The sequence below is a fragment of the Vitis riparia genome, chromosome 13 (genome assembly GCF_004353265.1).
Source record: "Vitis riparia cultivar Riparia Gloire de Montpellier isolate 1030 chromosome 13, EGFV_Vit.rip_1.0, whole genome shotgun sequence".
NCBI lineage: Eukaryota > Viridiplantae > Streptophyta > Magnoliopsida > Vitales > Vitaceae > Vitis > Vitis riparia.
The window spans coordinates 3,589,946-3,615,013 of NC_048443.1; the positions used below are offsets into that span (position 1 = coordinate 3,589,946).

General features: G+C 33.2%; 2 protein-coding genes across 3 annotated transcripts; both read left to right on the forward strand.

Annotated features, from left to right (window-relative positions):
• Nucleotides 1–479: 479 nt before the first annotated feature.
• On the forward strand, nt 480–2,236 carry LOC117927908. Its single transcript, XM_034847633.1, has 2 exons — nt 480–773; nt 1,754–2,236. The coding sequence occupies exons 1-2, from the start codon at nt 480–482 to the stop codon at nt 2,024–2,026; spliced, it is 567 nt and encodes a 188-aa protein (XP_034703524.1). The 3' UTR covers nt 2,027–2,236.
• Nucleotides 2,237–8,933: 6,697 nt separating this feature from the next.
• On the forward strand, nt 8,934–24,593 carry LOC117927638 (protein transport protein SEC31 homolog B). Of its 2 annotated transcripts, none has more exons than XM_034847259.1 (22): nt 8,934–9,446; nt 10,387–10,441; nt 10,558–10,680; nt 12,346–12,442; nt 12,529–12,565; nt 12,693–12,798; nt 12,883–12,940; nt 15,419–15,516; nt 15,652–15,771; nt 16,796–16,838; nt 18,073–18,194; nt 18,271–18,398; nt 18,503–19,070; nt 19,247–19,339; nt 19,998–20,183; nt 20,262–20,475; nt 21,367–21,473; nt 21,578–21,751; nt 22,408–22,533; nt 22,614–22,896; nt 23,652–23,890; nt 23,982–24,593. In XM_034847259.1, the coding sequence occupies exons 1-22, from the start codon at nt 9,130–9,132 to the stop codon at nt 24,075–24,077; spliced, it is 3,390 nt and encodes a 1,129-aa protein (XP_034703150.1). In that variant the 5' UTR covers nt 8,934–9,129; the 3' UTR covers nt 24,078–24,593. The 2 variants fall into 2 exon arrangements, with proteins under 2 accessions (XP_034703150.1, XP_034703152.1); XM_034847261.1 differs by having other exon boundaries at nt 18,515–19,070.
• Nucleotides 24,594–25,068: the final 475 nt, after the last annotated feature.

Below are 25,068 nucleotides of genomic sequence, written 5' to 3' on the forward strand. Positions count from 1 at the left end.
CGAATACGAGAGAAAGTTCCTAATACTATACAAATATGAACTTCTTTTAACCTTATAAATGAGTTTTAAAGTTGTGAGAGCTCTTTTGAACTTAGAACAAATAATATCTATATAATTAGATATGGCTCGTTACTTCATGATATTAGAGTCGATATTGGTACTAGAATCGATACTTGATCTATAATATTAGAGTCAATTAGTTGGCAATCCTATGGAAGACATTAAGAATGTTGTGCCTACAAAAGGTGTTTGCAGTGTACCAATTAAAAAATTAATTCCAAACCCCACCTCTTAAAACCAAGTAAAAGACAAAGGCCATGCATCAGCGTCCATCTCTTACTCACAGGTGCATACCACCCCACCACCACGCGTCACCTCCACACCGCTCCTCCATCTCCACCTGTCAACCGCCATAGCCATGGCTCTTAAACCCTCCAAAAACCCACCTCACATGAGCTCTCACCACCACCTGCACCCACATGGAGAAGACAGAAGATCAGATCAATGGAGAAGAAAAACAAGAGCATGCGCTTCCTCCGATGGCACTCAACCATGTGTCTAGGCTGTGCAGGTCTGTGAAAGAGTCCATAGATTTCTACGTGAAGGTTCTAGGGTTTGTGTTGATTCAGAGGCCCCAGGTTCTGCATTTTGATGGGGCGTGGCTGTTCAACTACGGGGTTGGGATCCACCTGGTGCAGGCTAAGGAAGAGGATTACTGTAGGTTGCCTGATAGAGATCACTTGGACCCCATGGACAACCATATCTCCTTCCAGGTACTTCTCACACCCGCCTATTGCAAGTTATCAGTTTAATGTTTTTCTTCTGTTTTTCTGTTTGGATGAAAATAAATTAAAGAGAAAAAAATTACTAAAATAGAACAACTTAGATATGTTCTCAGCATTTTCATCAGTGAGTTTAGTGTTGATTTTGGTTTGCTGCAATTTTTTTATGCTTACTGTTTGATATTTGAATAGGGTTTGTTGGATTCTGAAAATAAGGAGAAGAGGAATTGTTACATATTGACAGTCTCTATTTGAAAATGGAGCAGAGTGGAGGGTTAAAGGAAAGAGTTTTATACAAATGAACCTAGGGTAGTGTTTGGGATTGGGAGTTTTGTCCAAAAGCAGACCTTTAAAAAAAAAATATTGGATCTCTATTACGTAGAATTTCATATCATAAAATCGGTGACTATAGTTTTGAACTTTTTTAAAAATAGTCAAAACCGTTGCTGACAACTTTTACTTTTAACCTTAAAATCGTAGTATTATGGTTTTGATTTTTATTTTATTTTTTAAAAAAAAACCTACTTTTTTTGTCAAAACTCTACAAATTTTTTGTTGATGAATCCTTTCAGCAGATTAAGAGAGTCATTTTCTTTGGGTAGCCAAGCATTGAGCTTAATCGAGCTGGAGGATTGGACAACCATAACCAGAGTCCTATTTTAAAAGGGTAATTAGTTCTAAGTAACATATCTTTTGAAGCTAATAAATTTCCGGTCCCTCTAAATCAAAAGAGGGAAGACCATGTATACTTTATAAGACCGTGTTTAGAAGGCTAGAACAGGGAACATGGGTAAGAAATCAATTCCACCCCCTACTCATTAACGTTTTGAAAATGAGTTTTTTTGTTATATATCTTCTACGCTTTGATAGCTTTTTGTTGAGTTTTACTCTAGTCTATTAGAGGCCATATGTACTCAAACGGAAGAGAGAAAAACAAGGTAATTACTAAGCCATGTGTGGTTATGTTTCAGTGTGAAGACATGGAAGCAATGGAGCAAAGACTAAAGGACTTCAACATAAAGTACATGAAGAGGACAATAAAGGATGAGCATGGAACTGCAATCGACCAACTCTTCTTCAATGACCCAGATGGATTCATGATAGAGATCTGCAACTGTGAGAACCTCAAGCTTGTCCCTGCAGGTTCATTAGGCCAAATCAAACTCCCACTTGATCGACATAATCCTCCGGTCGAATTGGCAAACGGCAACCATGGTGGTCATGATTTAGCTGAATTGCCATGATTTGAGTTCTCTTAATTTCATTCCTTCTAGCTAGGTAACCTTTAAATTTTGTTCAACTAGTAAGATTTCTCATGAAAATGTTTTTTCAGATTTATAGTTGTATGGTTGCGCCAATTAATGGAACATTTTGCTAGGAGTTAGGATTTGGTACACTTGTGTTATGAAAATTTTATAGAAATAAATGGTAATGAAAATGGACGATATTGCCCATTTTAACTTTCTAGTTTAATTACGAAGATGTTATATCAAACAATTAAGTGTACACATAAGTGAGCGTTTCACATTTTTTATGCTAAAATTACTAATGTTATAAATAAGGTGACAAATGATCACCAAATTAAAGCTTATTTATAAATTTTCATTTACTCGTCTTAAAGACAAGTGATGAAAGTCATTTTTAAAGTCTATATAAGACTTTCTATACCTCGTCTAAGGGATATCTCAAGTAAGAAAAGCCTAGTTTTAGTCTTTCTCTAGTTTTTATTTTTTTATTTTTATTTTATTTTTTTCTGGTTTTCTCAATTTTTCTATTTTCTCAATTCTCATTTATACAAGATTTATAATTCGTTTCTCGTTTTGACAGTATAAGTACAAATTGTTTTAAAGTTATATGTGAAATCCACTTATTATTGGGTAATAAGATGAACAAAGATATTGTATTGACTCATAAACTGTGTAATGACATATACAATTTTTTGAAATAAAAGATACTTATTCTATTTGATATAAAAAAAAAACTAATGTAAATGTCATATTTTTATATAATATATGTATATTTTATTGAAGGTTTCACAAAGGTAAGCATCATGCTACTAAATGAAACTAAATTCCATATAAATAATATTTTATATTCTAACAAATTCAAAAGAACTTAGTTTGGTCTTAAAGATTCCTACAGATTCATTAATATTGTTTTAGATTTGAACTTTATAGATAAATAAGGATGATGTACTTAATTATTATAAAGAAGGGGATGGAGAGGTAGTGGTTTAAATAGGGTGTTGGTGTATTTGAGAAATGAGAAGAATTAAAATAATAGATTTTGAAGTTAAAATAATATTAATGAAATACCCATATTCAAAAAAATTATAATTATTTGAATGATATATTTTAGAATTAAACTAATTTTAATGGGTCAAATATAACTACTTTTATATATATATATATATTTAATTATAAAATATTTAATAAAAATTAGAGTTTATTTGAAAATGATTTTAAAAAACGTTTTTAATATTTCTAACATTTAAAAAATTTATTATTCAAGTGTTAAAAAAAATTAAAAACATTTTCTAGAATTATTGACAAATGTACTCTTAATCTAAGTTGTTATTTTTTGTTTTGATTTTTTAAAAAATTATTTTTATATTTTTATTTATTTAGTCCATTGGAATTTTAGAAATTGAGAAATTAGATATGTTATACTATGAGGGACAAACATCCAATTTTTTCATCAAATCCATAGAAATAAAATAATATTATAATAATTAAAATTATAAAACTCTTTTCAATTCATAAAAAAATATAAAAGAACTAGAAATACATTAATTAAATATCTTGTGAACTGCATTTGAATGTATTTGCAAGCTAGAAAGCTGCTTGTATACAACTTGGCCCTCATTGAAAAACTGTCATCAACATCTACTATCGATACATTTTCCAAGGATAATTTCACATTTGCAAGCCAACGGAATGCTTGATTAGCATGTCTGCCCCATGTACTTCTTCATATCCCATTCAATTTTTCAAATTTTTATAGGTTCTATAAATTCTATACACTTCCCATCCTAGTAATGAAGTGACACACTGCCTTAATGTTAGAGACCCAAAAAATAATTTTGAATTAAGATAGAAATTTGGCAAGAAAGGCAAAATAGAAGGAAGAGAAAAGGGCAAATTTTCATCAAAATAAGACAAGGAAGGGAAGAAAATGGGGGCAGGTCTCATAAAAGTCCATTGCCTTTGTAAAATCCAAATGGGTTTGTCAAGACCTTTTTGAATTATATTACTAGATGTCAAGTCATCATGAAATCCATCCTTTTTTTTTTTTGTCTTTAAGTAAAGTTTAAGTCAAAAGATGAATTCATGGAGGATGCTTCAATGAGTTGTGATAGATTTTGGAGGCATGAATAATGTCAAAAACTTATTTGTACTTCACTAATTGTTGAAAATACATATATTGTATGAAAAGTATGATTACTAACATTATTAATAATGTCACCTTTTGCGATATTGAATTTTGTACAAATATGGGAATTTATAAAAATTCTTTTTAGAGATAATGAATCTTCAAAAGTGCTTACCCAAAAAGAGATGTACCATTTCTTACAACATGTTAAAAGTTATTATGGAAAGGCTAAAAATAATAAAGTTTGATCCTTCTTGGATGGTCAATAAAGTCTAGAAAGAAACATAATAAAATAGATTGTGATGTTAGGAATTCAAAGTTTCTAATTGAAATTAATCCTTGAATTCAAATAAATCCCAAAGTAATAGTCTTGCATCTAACAAGTTTAGACTGGAATTTGCAAATTAGATGCTCATAGTATTTCCTTTTAGCACCATGTTTCTCAAGTCTATACTCTCAATGACAACTCAAAATAACTTGATTTGTTAATTATAAATTATTTGACCCTTATTTACAATAGAATCAAAATACTTGTTAAAAACATTATATATCACAAAAAAGAAAAAAGTTAGTACAACATTAAAGTAAATATATGCATGTTCACATATGTATCGTTCTTTATGTAAGGAATTAATAGGGTAGGACCATAGATCCCGAAGATCCTCAAAAGGTGTATAGATACTTACCTATTTTATTATTCAATGTATATAATGACCGAAATGACCTAAAATAAATTGTTTTCCTTGTTTAAATCAAGATACCACCTACATAAACATTGATTGAACCAAGATGCTACATCAAAAAACTAAAATCAACATTGGAAATCAAAGAAATGACTAATAAACACTTAAGACACATCTAAGAATGACAAAAAATATTTCTATAAAAATGAACTATAACAATATCATACAATAATATTCTCATCCATACAACTATCATTTTTTGAAAGTTATCAACACATTCCATAGGACACAAATTTTGTCTAAAAGTGTTTTATCAGGACATGTTAAGATGCAAGTCCTATTTAGATATGGTCTCTTTTAAAAAGCATTTTTCACATTATATAGCATGTGTCAAGACATCAATGTTGTCTAGATATTGTTTAGATGTTATCTTATCTAAATATTGTCTTTAAAAGATATCTACACATTTTAGAGTAGTCAACCCTTATGAGTGTCAACTAGAAATCTCTACATTAGGTGGTGTGTTTGCACATTCTAAAATATTCACCTTGAGCTTGCGCCCTATGAAATATATCTACACATTTTATAAGAGTAGTCACTTCTTATGCATACCGAAAACATTTTTGCTCAATGGATAGCAGACAACACATCCATGATCTCATGTGGGTATGACATACTTCTTATCCACCACATGATTCATTTTAAGTCCATTAGTTGTCTTGACTTTAAAATACATTTAAATATTATGTGAAAGTACCTTTTTACGAGGGTTATAAACTTTTATCTTATAGAAAATGTGAGTTATCATATTACATGTATGACTAAAATACAATCCAACAACTATTTTCTATAGTAATGCTCATGTTAGATATGCAAGACTTTGAACATTTTTTAGACAATGTGGATCCTCTCGTACCCTTCTATCTATCCCTTTCCTAAATCCTTTTTTATCCCCAGTTTACTTTAGGTGACTTAATTTATTTTATAATCAACCCATTCATCAATAAATCACTAAAGCTACTTTCCAAGTAATACCTTGTTTAGTATTAAAAGGCTTTAAACTTTCAAAACTTCTATTTGTTTCTCTAAACAAATGGTAGACACTTCATAAGATGAATCTTCTTTTCCAAAGAATTGTCTCTTCCATATATATGAAATAAATTGAGAAGATAGTAAGGGCAACTTTGAATAAAAGTTGGTCTCTATCCTTAGATAAATATTGTCTTCTCTAAGAAGTTAATTTCTAATGATCCTTTCTTGTACTAAGTACCTAATTAACACCAACCTAAAAGGAACATCTAAAGGTATGCCCAAGTACATAGATGTCAGATGCCTTACCTTCAATCAACTATTGAAACTAAGAATTTCATGTTCTCACGCCCTAATTCAAAAATAAAATTTTCTATTCATTCTAAGACTTAGAACCACCTCAAAGAAAAGAAGGTTCACCTCACACATAACAATTAATCATTACCATTTCCTATCAAAGGAAAGAATTTAGCAAAGAATAAATAAAAAATTTATACCCCTTCAACATTATTTCCCTAGTCATAAAGCCTTAAAGGAAGCCATTATTGATGGCTCTTTGAATTACATAACTCAAGGTTTCTACACAAACAAATATAAGGAAAAGGGATTGTCTTCTCTTGAAACTAGTAAGATTGGTGAAAAACCTTTTCTTTTTTCAATATAGAGAATTAGATCGTAGTGTTGATAAACTTAATCCTCCTATACTTCTACTTGAAACTAATTTCTTCAACACCAATATATATATCAACATGAACACTCTTCAATTTAAAATCAAAAGTCTCATTATCTATAAGCAATATTATGTTAAAAATCAAACTTTCCAAAAGTCATTCTCAGAATTAAATGCTACTTTATTATTGTTTTTTTTCTTAAATATGTTCTCCAAGACCTTACCTATTAGCTTACATGAAATGCCAAATAAATTATTAAGAAATGGTGATCCTTGATGCCTTTTGCATCACATTTCTTAAGCACTAGCACAAAACACATTGTATTCAAGACTTCGTGGTACTAAACCTAAATCAACTTTATTCAACCCATCTTTATGAATGCTAATACATCAATGTAGACCTTCTAATCATGAGGATTGCTATACTATTGGTGGAAAAAAAAATATTCGCATTATTTTTGTAGACCTTGGGTAACCACTCATCATTCGTCTTTAAATTCTCCAAATCAAACCCCATTCTTTAAATTCGACAAGATTTTTCCATTCTTGATATCCTTGGAAGCTAATTTCATTTTTTTAGCCCTTCACATTGTGGAATTATGTGTGGGAATGCTAGATGATGAATTATGGTATATGATATATGCAATAGGTAATCTTATCTTATTTAATTTTATTCTCTTTTTGTTTAAAAAAAATTGTTATATTGGCTAGCTTGGTAGAATCTCAAGTCATGCACTTGCTCAAGTTATAGAATTTTTTTTTTTTAAAATTGAGATAAATTACTATAAGAAACATCTATCTTTTCAATCTTAAATGTTATTTAATGTACAATTCATTTTTCATCATGTTTTCTCATATTAAGTATTTCTCCCTGTAAATACTTTTTATATAAAATGCTTTGACGGTTCATGGTATGCTTCCAAACTTTCTTCAATCTTCCTTTTTTATTTTTTTATTTTTTTATTATTATTTTAAAAAAAGGTATGTATTAAATTACTATCAAATTAAATATAATAGCAAATTTTATATTGATGATTCAACAAGTTCCAAGTCAAATTGAGTTTTAAACAATTGAAATTACAACTTTTATAATTTTACTAGTTAATTCATTTATTTAACAAATGAGTTTAGCGTTGGTTTACATATATTTTCTATTTTCTGTTTTTAAAATAGAAAATAGGAATATCTTCTATATAAAATATAGTAATTCTTATAAAAAAATTAAGTAAGTTACTTTTATGTCATTAAAATTGTTTTTAAAATTCTCAAGGTAATGAAGTTTTTTTAATATTTCAATATTTTAAATAGCTTGTAAAAATCATTATCTTTTTAAAATAAGTGTCACAGAGTGTTTACATTTTATAAAAGAATTAATATATATAATTAAAAAATGTTTGTCCATTTTTTTAAGGATTACTATATTTTGTAATAAGGAAGTTAACATATATTTTTTTTTCAATCACTAATTTGTTTCCTTTGTAAATAATTTGTTTAATATGAATCTGAAAAATTTCCTAATTATCTAAAATTATAACCTAGAATATAACTAATCTACTAATAGATTATTTACAAAATGAAATAAATTATTTAAAAAAATTAACTAAATTAGTAATCGAAAGAAAATATGTTAACTTCCTTAAAAAAAAAAAATAGTTTTATATTCTTAAAAATAGAAAATATATGTTTTTAGATAATATCTTTTTAATTGTTTTTAGTTATTTTTGCTTGTTCAAAAATAATTATACAAATATGAAAAATTATTAAAAATAAAATTTCACACATAAAAGTTATTTTTAAAATATATTAAAAAACATAAAAATATGATTAAAATATTTCAAATTCCCAAATACATATTTATTCTAAAAAAATATTAAAGAATCGTTTTTAAAAATTATTTTTTAGAATCGTTTTAAAAATAGTTACTAACTATAATTATTTTTAAAATCATTTTAAAACATTGAGATATCAAAAAAAAATTTATAACCTTAAAATTTTAAAATTTCTAAGAGTTATATTCCAAATTTACAAGATGTTCCACTCTTATATATGAGTTTTTTATTTTAAAAACAAAAAATAGAAAGTGTATCGAATGAGATACGAAATTACCTCTTAAATATAATTAAATTACTTCTTTAATTCAATAAAAATGAATTTTAATAGAATCAAATTATCTCTAAATTTATAAAATATATACATATTTTTGTGTAATTAATAGTTACATGTAAATAGATATCAAAATAGTGATGATGGTTTTGGAGAAGTAATTAGGTGGTCTGAATAACTATAGTCTCCACACAAATGAAAAATGTTGCCAACGTGGCATCATCCCATTGGGTGGTGTGATGAATCAGAAGGCCTAGACGGAGGACCCTCAGCTGAAGCCGCTAACATAACCCTCAATAACGCAAAACCATAGATATGCAGAAACTGAGAGGAGAACAGTGCACATAACCCTCTCTCTCTCTCTCTCTCAGATCCCTCCCTCAATACCCAAATTAGATCAAAACCCTAAGTCTAACCCTACAATTTCCTCTCAATTCCCCAAATACTTAGATCTATTCACGTTCTTTAGGTTTTAGGTTTCTCCTTCATCATGGCGTGCATAAAGGGCGTGAACAGATCGGCCTCCGTGGCCCTCTCGCCGGACGCGTCCTACCTGGCGGCCGGGACAATGGCCGGAGCGGTGGATCTGTCGTTTAGTTCGTCTGCGAATCTCGAAATCTTCAAGCTCGATTTCCAGTCCGACGATCAGGACCTGTCTCTAGTTGGTGAGTCGCCCAGTTCTGAGCGGTTTAACAGGCTCTCCTGGGGCAAGAACGGATCGGGGTCCGAGGAATTCGCGCTTGGGCTTATTGCTGGTGGGCTCGTCGACGGCAATATTGATGTTTGGAATCCTCTTAAGCTGATCCGGTAAGGATTGTGTTGTTACTTTGTTTTATTGATTTGAATTGGTGTGATGTACTTTTTTTGCAACGAATTGGGTTTGATTCGGAATTTGGAAATCGTGGTTTTACTCTGAACTTTGTTTCTATTGGGGTTTTGTTGATGGGCTAGAAGTTTATTGGAGATTCAATTGTTTAATGTATTGAAATTTTACTTTTGAATTGATTACAGTGGGATGGGACCTATGAAATTAGAATTCATTTCCGAATCTGTTAGTATATGGAGTGACTATACTGTAGATTTGGAAATGGATCCTAAAATTCCCATGGTTCCCTTTCTGTGTAATCAAACTTAGTCTTCAAAATCTTCTTATGAACTACATTAATACTATAGCAGTAGGGAAGAAGGTTTGGAATTTTACTCACCGCAATTTGTTGCAGGCTGTGTTTGTGAGTGAAGTAGCTCAAGGAATTAAGTGCGAAATGCAGGATAAAAAATCTATTATAAGAATAAAACTTTAAACTCAAATGTTCTCTAAAATTTTTCTTCATTCTCAAACTTTTTTCTTCTTCCTTCCTTCCCTCTCTGTTATAGTGAGGGCCATTTCTAACTTGTTGAATTTGAATTTTCCCATTTATTGATTTGTTATCATTCTTATGATTTCATATGTTAATCTTCTCTCCTCCTGTATCTTAAATAAGTATGCATTGTATTTGAAGCCTCAAAAGAAATGAATGGGAACTGCGTGACCCCTCATTGCTAAAATATCTCCTATGGTGTAGTTTCTTAATTTAGGTTGTATGAAAATGGATCTTAGTCTTCTCATATAAGAAATATTTGTTGTTAATCCCCACAAACAAGCTATATGGGTGTTCCATCATCATCCATGTTTAGGAATAAAAATAAAAAAGTATTCCCAGATCCTCATGAAGCCTTTTTTAATTCTCTCTCTCTTTCTCCTTTCCAGCTCTGAGGCAAGTGAAAGTGCTCTTGTTGGACATCTCTCAAGGCATAAAGGGCCTGTAAGTTTTCCTCCACATTTTTCATCCGTTTTGGGTCTTCCTGACATTGGGCATTTGGGACGGTATTGGGTGCTTATTTGAACTTTTTTTTTTTTCCTTTAAATTCTAAAATTCAGGTTCGTGGTCTTGAATTTAATGCAATTGCACCAAACCTACTTGCTTCTGGAGCTGATGAAGGCGAGATTTGCATTTGGGATTTGGCAGCACCTGCAGAACCTTCTCATTTTCCACCTCTCAAGGTACATAGTCCTCCTCTTATGCACAATTTATTTGAAAATTATATCTTCCTTCTACAATGTTTTTTAGGAAATTCTCCTCTTAGTATTCATACCAATCTGTAAATTGTCATTAGGAGTAAAGTTAACCCTTTGTCTGGTGACTAATAAATTTATATGAATATAATCATGGTATTATTGGATAATGGGGATCAAATGGTTGTGAGGTAATTTTGACTTAGAAAGAAATTAGTTAGAAGGCAATTACCATTATATATGTTTGGAAGCTCAATTTGGACTTGTTGGATAAGTATGAAGATGATGCTTTTGGTCTGGAAGAAGAATCAAAACGAATCTCTATCTGATTCCCTCTTCTTTCTTGAGAGAACTATGTTAGAGAAGACTTTCCTGACAAGGCAGTATGGATCCAATTGTAAGGTCACATTTCCTACACCAAACAATTGTGTTTACTAGAAGGTGTTTGTGCAGTCCCCTGATTGCCCAAGTTTGGGAATTGCTGAGAAGTGCTGAATTGGATCAGTGGACAACCTACTCCATCATATCTCTAATGTGCTAGAAATAAGCATCTCATCTTTGGTCTTCTCTTTGCTATCCTTGTCGATTTTTGGTTTTCCGGTTCTTTTGGGGCTGGCTCTTTGTGGATGGTTGTGTGATCTAAGAGATTAGGAAGCACTGCCATATTGGGACTTTTGGTTCATTTGAATGGAGCAGGGTGTAGTTTTTTCCCAAGGATATGATATTAGAGGATCTTGAATATGATATTTGTTTCTATGATTTGCTCTTATTGTATTTTATTTCCTAAAATTCTCATTTTGTATACTATTGCTGTATATCCTGCCCATAGATGGGGTTGGCCTTTTATATCCTCTACGGTAATATAAAACACATATCAATTAATTATGTAATTCATAATTTAATTTGTAATCTTTCGATAAATTTTTTAATAAGTTTGTTTTGGGAGAAACCTTGTTCCAGTCCTAATCTGTTCCTTCTATAAGACTAATTATGCATTTTGAGTTCTATATGCTTGCTTGATTGCCTTTCTTTTCAAAAAATGCGTTCCATGTATGTTTCAGTTGTTTCAAATTTCTACCCTGAAATGTAGTTTTGTTTTAGTACCATACTCTAGATTGATTCCATGTTATAAAATTATAGTAAAACTTGTAGATTAGCCATTCACGAAAAAAGAGCCTTCTATCAGTGCATTGTGGGTATGCCTACACAGCTACAGATCTTCCCTTCCCCTAAAGGAGGTGATTTATTAAAAGAATGAGAAAATTGACAATATAGTGGGAAGAGTCATTAGATTTTATTTTTTTGTTCATTATATTTTTTCCATATTTGAGAAAGAACATTGTCGGTTTTATTTTTTATGGTGGATTGAACTTTTAATAGTTTTTGATTCCTTATCAGAATTTTTATTTTTATTTTTAAATTGTCACTAATGATAAGGATCTTTAGTATCTCATGGATTTTCTGATCACCTGCTTTTGTCTTGTGGTCAGTACACACCATATCACTTTGGGTCATGAAATAGATGGATTTTTATACAAAAATGAATGGGCATGCACACAACAAGCCATTCTACCTTCCGTTTTTTTTTTCTGTGCAAATTTTATGTACTAGTTTTATGAGTCATCTGACATTGCCTGCGAGATCTTGATGCAGGGTAGTGGATCTGCTAATCAAGGTGAAATTTCTTTCTTATCTTGGAATAGCAAGGTCCAACATATATTAGCATCCACTTCATACAATGGAACAACTGGTGAGGAAGGATAATATTCACAACTTATTTATTATCCAATTTATTTTTGTTTGGTTTTAAACATTGCAAATTTTCTATTTTTTCAGTGGTTTGGGACTTAAAGAAGCAAAAGCCAGTGATAAGGTAAGTTCCTATTATGGACTGAGTCTTAGGTGTTTATGGATAATATATTATTGACTTGATTGCTTGTCATTATCATTTGGTAGCCTAACATGTTTTTTTTTTCTTTTTTTTTTTTTTCAATTATTAGTTTTTCAGATTCAAATAGAAGGCGATGCTCTGTTTTGCAGTGGAATCCTGATGTTGCCACTCAGCTAGTTGTTGCATCAGATGAAGACAATTCACCTGCCCTTAGGGTATGATTGGTTGTATGATTTTGTTTCAAGTTATGGCAATAAATTATCTGAGATTTGATAATTTACATTAATGTTTGCAACCAGCTATGGGATATGCGTAACACAATAACACCAGTGAAAGAGTTTGTGGGGCACACTAAAGGTATGAGACTTGAAATTATCTTTTGCTTCTCTTTTTGCTATCAGTGTTTTACCGGTTTCCAGTTATTTGACTATACTTTTTACCTCATGAAAATCAAATATGAATACTTTTTACTGTACTTTTGAGTTGGAGCTATCTTTCTCTGAGGTTGTTCATAGATCAAGAAAAGTTCTAAGTCAATTTATTCCTTTTATTTTTACGAAATTTGAGTTGGAAATGCTTTAAGTGCGTATTGATACTTTATTATGTTGCATTACATTTTGCCATGTGATTTGAAATTTAAATGGATTTTAAGTGCATTAGAAACATGTTCTTAAATTTTGTTGTTGGCACAAAATGTTATCCTTTTCTTCCCCTTAAAACTCTTGTTTAAATGTTATGAGAAGTAAACTATGATAAAAATTCAACTGATTTAACAGTGGTAGTAAAGGTCCCAAATTTTGGTTTTCCTGGTATTTAAGTGATGTAGGATAGAGGGGTGGGTGCATATCACCTGGTTTTTCCTCACTGGGAGCTGGAATGGATTCCCTGTTAGAGATATATATAAAAGTCACACTTAGCCTAAAAAGTTCTCTGTGTGAGAAAAGAAGGGGGGGAGGGAGTAGTTGTCAATCCCTACTACTCATTAATCACTTGCTCAGGTGAGACGTGAACATTGGTAGAGAGATGGCTTGTTGTGACATGTAACCTAGTGTGAGTATTAATATGTTTTGCTTTAATTACCAGCACATTTCCTAGAAATGGAATAGTCTAGTTTATGAGAAAAAATAAATTAGAAGAAATGATTAATAAATTTCAGTTCCTTATTTTCTCTTCTTGTTTTTTTTACAAATTTAGTTTCACACCTTTTGTAATGGTATTCAACTTGTAATACATATTGTGTACCATTCTCCCATCTTCTGTATTGTATTTAGTATCTTTTCATGTATCTCAAGTTTTTTCATACGGAGAAATAGATGGAAATACACACAAACACAACATGCCTATGGTACATATGTGGCAAGAAAGATTAAGGCTTTGACGTTCGTCAATGTACGTATATACCAAAATTTCCCAAGCACTAAGGTCACGAAGTACTTATGCCAAAATCTACAAGATGCTGTACCAAAGTCTCCAAGTTCCTTTTGTTACTCATTTTGATTACAAAAAGAAGTAAAAGAAAAGGTTGCCCTACATTATTAAAAAAAAAATATATCCTTTAGTAACCAACCTGTAGAGAAGGTTCAAATCCTTCCAAACTTGTGTATAAGTCCCTTTCTTGGATAGGAACATGTGGAGAAAAATCAACCTAATTTGCATTTTGAAAGGTACATTCATGTGTTGCTTTGGTTGTGCTCCGCTTTTCATTAGATACCTTTTGGTTTAATCATATTCTTTTATTCCTATAAAAATATGGTAACCAGATTTGAATTTTCATAGAGAGATTTGAAGTCTTGTGACAGATGGAAAATAACACTGGAAATCTAGATGTCAAGAAAAAAAGCATAAGGAAAGAAGAAAAGCAGTGTTTTTCTTTTAAACCCTAACAAGTTACAGGAGACCATGAAAAATTTATGGTCAAAAAAGAAAAAAACAAAAGCTTTTTAAGTTATGGATCCTATGGGCAGGTCACCCAACTGTGGTATGTTACGTGTTTATCAGTTGATGCATAATGTATCACAAAATGCGTTATGAGATTGAATACCATCCATCATATGTTTGGTACAATGCATTGTGAAACACAATATCATTCATGATATGTATTTGATATCATATGTTTTTAACCACTCTATTTCTTGCTGCCGAGGTCTGGCTCAAGTGGTAAAGGGTTTGGGAGGCTTTGTGGGAGCTTCCAGGTTCAAGTTTCAATACAGACGAAAATTTACCTCTAAAAAAAAAAAAGACAAAAAAAGTTCTTAATTAACTCTATTTTTTGTGATGATTTGACAATCATACCTCGCTGAACTTCCTGAGTTTAACTATGTTTCTCTTTTGACTCAAGTTAAATCCAAATCTAAATATTTGTTTGTGATAAGCAACATTTTTTTCCTCGGAAATTGAACCAGGAACCTCACACATCCTAACCCAAACCTGTTGCCCCTTGAGCCAGGTTTCAATGGCAATCCTCAGCGAAATACTTTGAGCTATGTAAATATATCACACACACACACACACATGCTTTAAGTTGTGATTTAAACCGGTCCTTCAGTTTTCACAAATGAATCTTGCCAGTCAGGTCTTGATTTCCGTTTGGACTTTTTTCATCTTTTAATGTAGAAGTTCTTATTTATGTTATTTTCTATATCTGGATTGGAATATCTGATCATGTTTAGTATTCTGAACACTTCTAACCTGAGAAACAGCTATGAATTTTATTCTAGTTTTCCTCATTTCAGATTTGAATTATCCACTCTTATATAAGTTCCTTCATATCTTGCTTCTATTTGACTTGTTACCGACTTTAATATTTCATCTTTTTGTCTGCTTTTCTTACACCAGGTGTAATTGCAATGTCATGGTGTCCCATTGACAGCTCTTACTTGCTTACCTGTGCCAAGGACAATCGAACCATTTGTTGGGACACAATTTCTGGAGAGGTAGGTGAAATGCCAATTTCAGCCTTCTTTCCGATTGTTGTGTATTTCTGTTTTGAACATTTCCTATTTTGAGCAAATTCTTTTGGCTTTTGTTCTGCTATGATGATGGTACTATTTCTTTCAATTCTTTTGCAGATTGTCTGTGAATTGCCAGCTGGTACCAACTGGAATTTTGATATACACTGGTACCCCAAGATACCTGGAGTCATATCAGCGTCTTCATTTGATGGGAAAATTGGCATTTATAATATTGAGGTATGGTTGAATTGCATGCTGACAGGTCTTTGTATAAGATGCTTTATTATGTGACTTCTTGATTTTTTATTGCAAGTAGTGTGGCAAGGTACATAAGAAACTGAGGCTAGAAGGTTGCACATCTCTTTATGCATGGATTTACACATTTTTAATTGGTTACAATGATTTGGATTAAAAAATAGCTAAATGAAGAACACATACAAATATACATGCATATATTTAGTTTGGAAGAAATAAAATATTATGGACAATATGAAGATATCATACTGGTGACAATGGGAAAACTATTGTTATCTGGGATGATCTGATTTGATACCAGGTGTTATCTTGTAGGTGTATGTGAAGTAGAAGAATCCTTGGTATTAAATCTACTTTATCTTCCTATTTTGTAATAAGTGATCCCAGTTGCTGTCATGCCACTGGGATGATTATTGATTGCTTTTATAAGAATAACAATTGTCTTTGTTGTCATTGCTATTGTGCTACTGTTCGTCTGTATGCTATAAAATGTTGGCCACAGAAAAACAAAAGACACTGTCTGAAGATCTGAGATGTTTGTTGTTGGGTGTGGGTGGGGGGTTTTGTTTTGGTAGGTGTATGAAAAGTGGAAATGAGTGGAAAAAAGAGATCCTTGGTAAATACCACTTCTTTTTGGATCTTGCCTTTTGGTGTGCTGCATCATTATCATATCTAATTTTCCTTTTTTACTTATTTGGTAGCATGTTTGCCTCCTTCTTTTGATTACTTTTATGTCGCATATCTGCATTTGTTTTGTGCTTATATATATTTTCTTAAAAAAATATGTTTTATTCATCAAAACTGGGTGAGGTGGAGTGTGGAGCTCTCATCAATGGATGGGAGTTGCAAAGATGCTCATTTGGTTTCCATAAAGTTTCTTTTAGCAGTTTCTCTTCCTTAAGCTGGAAGTTTTTTTTTTTTTTGTTTCATTTGTCAAATAGTTCTTTAAGGAATCAATTCTGTTGCCATTTTTTTTCATGGATTCACATCCACATTTCTTTTGCAGGGTTGCAGCCGTTTTGGCATTGGGGAAAATGAGTTTGGTGCAGGTAATGTAGTTCTTGGCTAATAAGAATCATGGGTTTCTGATCATTCCACTTATACTCTCTTTTTATGGTTATCAAGTCCCAGATTTATGTTGAAATCAACTTCCATTGCTGTTAATTTGTTTCATGTGATTTTGTTATTTTACAAACTCTGGTTGATAAAAATGTGCATCTGGTATCCTACCCAAGCTCATGTACATTTTTTTTTAACCTATGAACTACACTTTCCCCTTTCTTTCCCTTTTTACAGTAGCAAATAATAGAAATGAGCATAAAATATAAAGTGATATCAAATTTTAGGCTCAAGCATTTGATGAGATTTTTTAGGAATTGATGATTCTTATTTCAGAAACTGTATTGTTGCTAGTTAGTGAATTTTCTGTTTCATGGGTTATTAAAGTATTTTATTCACTTTACCACGGAAATATACTGCAAACTTTAACTTTTAAATCAGTGTGTTGACATGTGGTATCAGTATTGGTATGCATTCTAGGAACATATAATACACTTGTTGGTGCTTCTTATTCAAAAACGTAGGCCCATAAATGCCTTAACTGGATAGATTACATAATTTTGATTGCATACTGTGACTTGTTTCCCTCCTAGCCCTTTGTCAAGGCTGGATGTCATTTTCACATGTGTGATCATGAAGTCTTGGTTCACATCATAAGCAACATATATTCTTAGGTTACCAGTTCCTGTATCTAATATAAAGTTTATACATGTGGAGAAGATCGTGGAAGGTGTTGTGACTAAATTCAGGCTTGGGGCCAAATAACAAATTGATTTATGACTGTACTCTTTGAAGAGTCAATAACACCATCATGCTTTATAGATTCTAATATTGGGTGGTAATTAACAAAATGTGCTCTGCTCAAAGCTGTAATCCAGATGCTAATTGGGCAATGGAGTAGGACAAAATTAGAAAAAACTGCATAGGAGACAACTATGTTGTCAGAGTAGATAAAATAATATGAGCTAGCTGAGATGTTTTGCACATGAACAACTTATGTGACAGTTTCAGCGAGCAGCGAATAGATGCTGCAGAATTAAGGTGTTGAAAGTGCATAAGGGTATGGATGGAAATAGCGAGTGATAATTTGAAATTTTGAAATTTGAGACAGTGCAGAAGGTTAAGTTCAAAGAAGTGTTGGAATTTCTTGTCTTGCTCTCTTATTTCTTCTATTAACTTCAGCCTTTCAATAATTGTTCTTATATATTATGTTTTGTCATGCAGCACCCCTAAAAGCTCCAAAATGGTACAAACGTCCAGCAGGGGTTTCATTTGGTTTTGGAGGCAAACTTGTTTCATTTCACACCAAGTCATCTGCTGCTGGAGCTTCCACTGGAGGTTCAGAGGTAGGCTTGGTGGGAGTTCTTACACTTATATTCCATCTTCTTGACCTGAATTTATCTTTTCCTCTTTCTCTTCCAGGTTCATGTGCATGACTTAGTTACAGAACAAAGTTTGGTAACCCGCTCTTCCGAATTTGAAGCTGCAGTACAACATGGAGAAAGGTCTTCATTGAAGGCTTTGTGTGACAGAAAATCTCAAGAGTCTGAGTATGCCACTTATCCAAAAACGAAATATTTCTCTTTCATTTATTTTTTTAATCCATTCTAGCAATGAACTGACTTGTTACTTTGCATTTCTCTGTTCTTTTGAGTTGTCTGAACAGATCTTCAGATGACAGAGAAACATGGGGCTTCTTGAAGGTTATGTTTGAAGATGATGGAACAGCAAGGTCAAAGCTGCTCACTCACCTTGGTTTTGATATGGTAAATGAAGAAAAAGATACTGTACAAAATGATCTCTCTCAAGAAGTGAATGCCCTCGGTCTTGAGGAAAGCACAGCTGAGAAAGTGGCTTATGTCGAGGAGAAAGAAACCACCGTTTTCCCTTCAGATAATGGGGAAGATTTCTTTAACAATCTTCCCAGTCCTAAAGCTGATACACCTTTATCTACTTCTGTTAATAACTTTGTTGTTGAAGAGACTGCTACTGTCGAACAAATGCAGCAAGAGGTGGATGGACAGGAGGAAAGTGCTGATCCAGCATTTGATGAGTGTGTGCAACGGGCTTTGGTTGTTGGAGATTACAAGGGGGCAGTTGCACAGTGTATGGCTGTAAATAAAATGGCTGATGCTTTAGTTATCGCTCACGTGGGTGGTTCATCCTTGTGGGAGAGTACGCGTGATCAGTACCTCAAGATGAGCCGTTCACCCTATCTAAAGGTTGTGTATCCAAGAATTGCAAATGGTTTTCTAGAAAGTAGTGAAGCATTTTATCTATTCCACTAATAATTATTCTGATCTATATCAGATTCACACTTCTACTCTTTTAAGAATTATGAAGCAATAACAAGGTATTTAAAAGGACTTCTCATTAGATGTGGTGTTTCCCCTCTCAGGTTGTGTCTGCAATGGTGAACAATGATCTTATGAGCCTTGTTAACACCAGACCTCTAAAATCCTGGAAAGAAACACTTGCTCTTCTGTGCACTGTAAGTCTCTCAACTCCATGCTGTAATTTAGTGATTGCTTTTTTATGTTACATGAGATTTTAGTCATCGTTGTATTAGAGAAATGAGACTTGCTTACCAGAATGTTTCCATTATGCTCTTGCTTTGTTAAGAATTTTTATGTACTGCATTTTCAGCTGCTTTATTTTATTTTATTTTTTTTATTGTGGAAAGAAAAATTTATGAGGGAGAAGGGAGAATGATTTGAGAAAGAAAGTATGCAGCTTGATATTGATGAATGACCTCATCTTGTACATGGACCTCATCTATTGCAATTGATTTTATGAATTGTGGAAGCTTTTCTTTCAATGTTTTCCCTTGTGGACAAAGTTATCCTTCAATGAAATGATTCCTTAACAAGGATTGATTGTAAACTTTAAAGTCAGGAATTCCCATTCTCTGGATTCATGGCAGGGCATAGAACCCAGTAACCTACCCTGACCTGATTTTGGCCACATAATCTTGGCTGAAAAGTAGATAGGTCCATGCAAGCCTAAGGGTTCCTGTGCTCAAGTAGGACTACTTTTAACAAACCGTAAGATAGTAGGAGGATAATATCATATGGGAGTAGGAAACTATTTAACTTAAATCTGCCGCATTTTCCACATTCTTTATTTTACTTGTTGCCATCAATAAACAGTTTGCACCAAGGGAGGAATGGACTATGCTTTGTGACACACTTGCTTCAAAGCTCATGGCTTTTGGCAATACACTGGCTGCAACTCTTTGTTATATATGTGCTGGAAATATTGATAAAACGGTGGAGATTTGGTCCCGGAGTCTGACTGCTGAGCATGAAGGAAAGTCCTATGTTGATGTTCTTCAGGTAAGTATGCTGCTTTTGAAAGTTTGTTTGCACATTTATTCAAAGCTAGAAATTCATTACTCTTGTTCGCTTGATTAGGATTTGATGGAAAAAACTATTGTCCTTGCTTTGGCAACTGGTCAGAAGCGATTTAGTGCGTCTTTGTATAAGCTTGTTGAGAAATATTCTGAAATACTAGCAAGTCAAGGGCTTTTGAAAACAGCTATGGAGTACTTGAAACTTTTGGGGTCTGATGAACTATCTCCTGAACTTGTGATATTACGAGATCGAATTGCTCTCTCCACAGAACCTGGTATGTGCTTGTGATGCTATTTTGTGTGCACATCTATGATCTCATTGCTAAGCTTGTGAAGGGGAAGTCTTAGTTAATTTCCTTTTAATCCTTTTAGTCTTAGTTTCATTTTGCTTTCCTCCTGTCCTCCCTGGTTTGATGTCAAGACCAGCTCCTCATGAGGAATTGATTCAAGCCACCTTCTGTTGCTATCGCAAGAGTGGAAGAAGGTTGATGTTGATTTGGTACTGTAATTTGGAGCTGGATTTATGTCTGGCTGAAATATGACCGTAGTTGTTACTTGCTAGGTTGCTCATGTGATCTGATGAGATCAGAGCTACACCCTGTCTATTGATAGTAAAGGTAGATATGGTAGTATTACCTCCTAAAGGACATGCTATGCATTGTGTTCTTAGTCATCAAGGTCCAAACACCACAACTCCGTTAGGGTTCTGATGGTTAGTTGTTGAACATGTTCACATAATTCTGTGAGCTTTTTGCTTAGGATTTTGATAAAATTTAATGAAACTCTAAAATATTTTGGCTTGTCCATATGATTGTAGAATATGATATTTTCTGTCTTAAATGCATTCAGTGGTATGTTCCTGTATCATTCAGAAGTTGGTTATTCTTGCATTTTGGGCTGTAGGAGGTGGAAGTGGTTGATAATTTTGAGAGCTAAATTAAGTTCAAAGTGAAATATGATGCATTGTGAGTTAACACTTCCTTGGTTCCATATATTAGCAGGTTCTGGGTCTTTTTCTATTGGCTCAGTGAAGGACATGGGAATTATTATTTTTGCATAATTAACATTAAAGCAGAGTGAATCCAACTACATGCTAACTCCTAGTATGATCTTTGTTGCCTGAAACTCTTTACTGCCGTTTAATTGTTGATGAACTTTTGTTGCAGAGAAAGAGGTGCCTAAGACTATGCCTTTTGATAACTCTCAAGGACTTGCATATGGTGCCGATCAATCCAGTTATGGTGTAGTGGACTCCTCTCAACATTATTATCAGGTTTTGCCATATCTGTTTGAGGGCAGAATCTGCTGCCTTGCTGCATTTGACACCTTTTTTGTTGTTTATCTTGTTTGATTGGTTCTGTTTTTATTTTGGCTCAGGAAACAGCTCCGACACAAATGCAGTCTAGTGTTCCTGGAAGTCCATATGGTGACAATTATCAACAGCCTTTTGGTACTTCATATGGTAGTAGAGGTTATGTTCCTCCTGCCCCATATCAGCCTGCCCCGCAGCCTCATATGTTCCTTCCATCCCAGGCACCTCAAGTTCCCCAGGTATATTATGTTTACTAGTTTCATATCTCATAATTTTGTCAGTCTCTGAATGACTATTAAGTATTACAAATAATATTTTGTCTTTGATGTTTGATGATGATTGATAAGACCATAAGCTACTCAAATGACTACCCAGACATTCCTTCTGTTGTTTTGTTTTTTAATCTCTAATTATAGGCTTTTTGGATGTGGGACAAGTTTGAGTATACATCTTTTAGTTCCTGGAAAATTTGAGGAAGAATGTGAAGAAAAAAATAGAGGTGAAAAAGTAGGAAGAAAAAGTAAAAGAAAATAAAAAAATATATTTAAAGTCAATAAATTATTTTTATATGCTACTTCAAAGTCATTTAACTTATTGTAGCTCTTCTATATAATTATTAAATAATTGTTCGACACTATACTTCGATTCTGCCCTTGTAAAAGGAACATCTGCTCTAACAATTCTGTCTCGTCTACCAAACATGAGAAAATAATTTTCCTTAACATTTTTTCTTTCCTTGGTACTTTGTAGGAATCAAACATAGCCTAAATGATTATAGAGCATTATATTTATTTATTTATTTATTTTCCTTCATACTTTAAAGAATGCTATATTATTCTGTTATGATCTGGATTCACTGTTAGATTGAGCAACTCTTTTTGTATTTTCCTTCCAGGAGAACTTTGCTCAACCTCCTGTCACTAGTCAGCCTGCTGTGAGACCCTTTGTCCCTGCCACTCCCCCGGTCCTGAGAAATGTTGAACAATATCAGCAGCCCACATTGGGTTCTCAGCTATATCCTGTCTGTATATGTGCTTTTGTTTTTCAATTTAATAGGTTAAATCTTTCACTAACTGATATAACCAAACTTGTATGTGTCAGGGAGCTACTAATTCTACTTATCAATCTGGACCTCCTGGGGCTGGTTCCCTTGGTAGTGTCACGTCTCATGTGGGTACAGTTCCTGGTCATAAGCTGCCCCAGGTTGTGGCTCCCACTCCCACACAAAGGGGATTTATGCCAGTTAATTCAGGGGTTGTTCAAAGACCTGGGATGGGTCCGATGCAACCTCCAAGTCCTACTCAACAGGCACCAGTTCAGCCAGCTATTACACCTGCAGCTCCACCACCAACAATACAGACAGTTGATACTTCAAATGTACCTGGTAATCTAATTTTTTTTTTCTCCATCAGTAAGATTTTGCATTAAACAGGGTGCTTATGTATGTATGTATGTATGTATGTATGTGTGTGTGTGTGTGTGTGTGTGTATGCATGTATGATAGGAATATAAGAGAAATTATGGACCCCACAATTTTTGTTCAAAGCACTTGCATTATATACATAAAAAGTGTTGTAACTTTCATGTATTCTAAGTTTTCACTTCAAATCACCCCAACTTTTGGGCGATAGCTTTGGTGAGTTGATTACAAATTTTTTTCTTCGTTTTTCCCCTTTAATGGACAAGCCAAACAAGGGTAAATATTTTAAATTTTTTCTCTTTCTTATGCTTCTCTCATTGTGGATAAGGAGTATAAAATAGTGTTGATGCAAATATTTAATATGTGCTGTCCAGTAAGATGTCCTCAAATACGGCAAAGATGGTGGTCAAGGTGGTGTCTAGCATCCACTTTTGCATTATACAGCCTGAAATTCCAAGTAGGACCTTATTTAGTTCAAAATTCATTACATACCCAAAATGAAGCTTTGAAGCACGTCAAGATTTTCCATGTATGTACCTATAGAAGCATTTAACATCTTGATGGGAGTTACTGCTGGGGAGGAAATTTATTCACAACAAAATATTACCAAGTTACTATATTTTTTATACTTTTATTAAATGGGCAATATTTGTATTATTGTTATCATCTAGTTACTTGCATTCTTGTAAATTGACCTTGCTCCTCTTCTATTTCTCCAGCCCAGCAAAGGCCAGTAGTTGCAACATTGACAAGACTGTTCAATGAAACGTCAGAAGCCCTGGGAGGTTCACGTGCAAACCCAGCCAAGAAGCGGGAAATAGAAGATAATTCAAGGAAAATTGGTGCCTTGCTTGCAAAACTTAACAGTGGAGACATATCTAAAAATGCTGCTGATAAGCTTGTTCAGCTCTGCCAGGCTTTAGACAATGGTGATTTCGGCACTGCCTTACAAATTCAGGTATATTTCTGGGGATTAAAATATTCAACTTAGGCAACTCCAAATGAGAAATGACATTGTATTTGGTCTTTTTTTATTCTTCCTGGGATAGGTACTCCTTACGACCAGTGAGTGGGATGAGTGCAACTTCTGGCTAGCAACACTAAAGAGGATGATCAAGACAAGGCAGAATGTGAGATTAAGTTAGAGAGGCACAAATTCCTCCAACCATTCCATACCTGGTTTGCAAGGGTAATTACATTGAAGCATACCAATCCTTTTTCTTCAAAATACACAAGAAATGGCTTCTTGAGATTGCAATTGCAGGATTTTGGCTCTTTGTTATTTCACTGCATCTTTCATCCAAGACTGGCTTTCACTCTCATGCTATTTTTGGAAGCAGTCAGAGAAGATGGTTCTCAGGACATCAATGAACTTTTGCTGATTGTCTTTCATTTAAGATTTGTAGTATGGAGAAATAGAGTCTGGTATTTAATTCATATATGTTTTTACCCTCCATAGTTTTTCATTTTTCTATTTTTCTTTTCCTTTTTGTCTGGAGCTCATCCTGTAAGCTGCCCAGTGATTTGCTTACTGGTGAGTTGGTCACCCAGTTTGGTATCTACATGGCCATTAAATTTGTACCACCCATGTGATTTTATCTTTAGTAAGAACATTTGAGAATTTTAATAATAGGCATTCTGATTTGTTGGATTGTTCTCCATTTCAGTTTTTGCTAGTTTTCCTACTCTTATCAGCTCGCCCATTGTTTTGGAGCCCGACCTTCAGTTCCTGAGTTTGGGAACATATTGAAATTTTTGGCTTTGTGTATAAAGCAGGAAGTCTCTTTCCAGTTTATTTATCTTTTACAAGTGATTTTGTAGTCTATGGTTTGTGCTTTCTACAAGTTTTCCATATATATATATATTTTTTGTGTGAATTGCAGATTACTGATTCTGATTCTATTAGTATTGTATACATGCTAACCTTTTCTAGCATCAGGGGCATTAGGCCAGGCAGGTGGAAAAATAATCTTTAGCTAGAAAAAGGAAATTTTGTCTGCGGTGCTTGAAGCATAAGTGGACGGCATTTGAGTTGTCCCCTGAATGCCACTCTTAAAAAAGGCCAAGGATTATGTTTTCCTTAGAATATCTGCAAATTATTAGGTCATGTGATTCTAGTAGAGATATCTGTTGACA

What these genes read in the sequence shown, in the direction of transcription:
- LOC117927908 (XM_034847633.1), top strand. Translation starts at nt 480, where the DNA reads ATGGAGAAGACAGAAGATCAGATCAATGGAGAAGAAAAACAAGAGCAT. An exon ending in ACAACCATATCTCCTTCCAG is followed by an intron (nt 774 to 1,753) that starts GTACTTCTCACA and finishes GTTATGTTTCAG; the next exon opens with TGTGAAGACATGGAAGCAAT.
- LOC117927638 (XM_034847259.1), top strand. Translation starts at nt 9,130, where the DNA reads ATGGCGTGCATAAAGGGCGTGAACAGATCGGCCTCCGTGGCCCTCTCG. An exon ending in CTTCCACTGGAGGTTCAGAG is followed by an intron (nt 18,195 to 18,270) that starts GTAGGCTTGGTG and finishes TTTCTCTTCCAG; the next exon opens with GTTCATGTGCATGACTTAGT. An exon ending in TGATACTTCAAATGTACCTG is followed by an intron (nt 22,897 to 23,651) that starts GTAATCTAATTT and finishes CTATTTCTCCAG; the next exon opens with CCCAGCAAAGGCCAGTAGTT.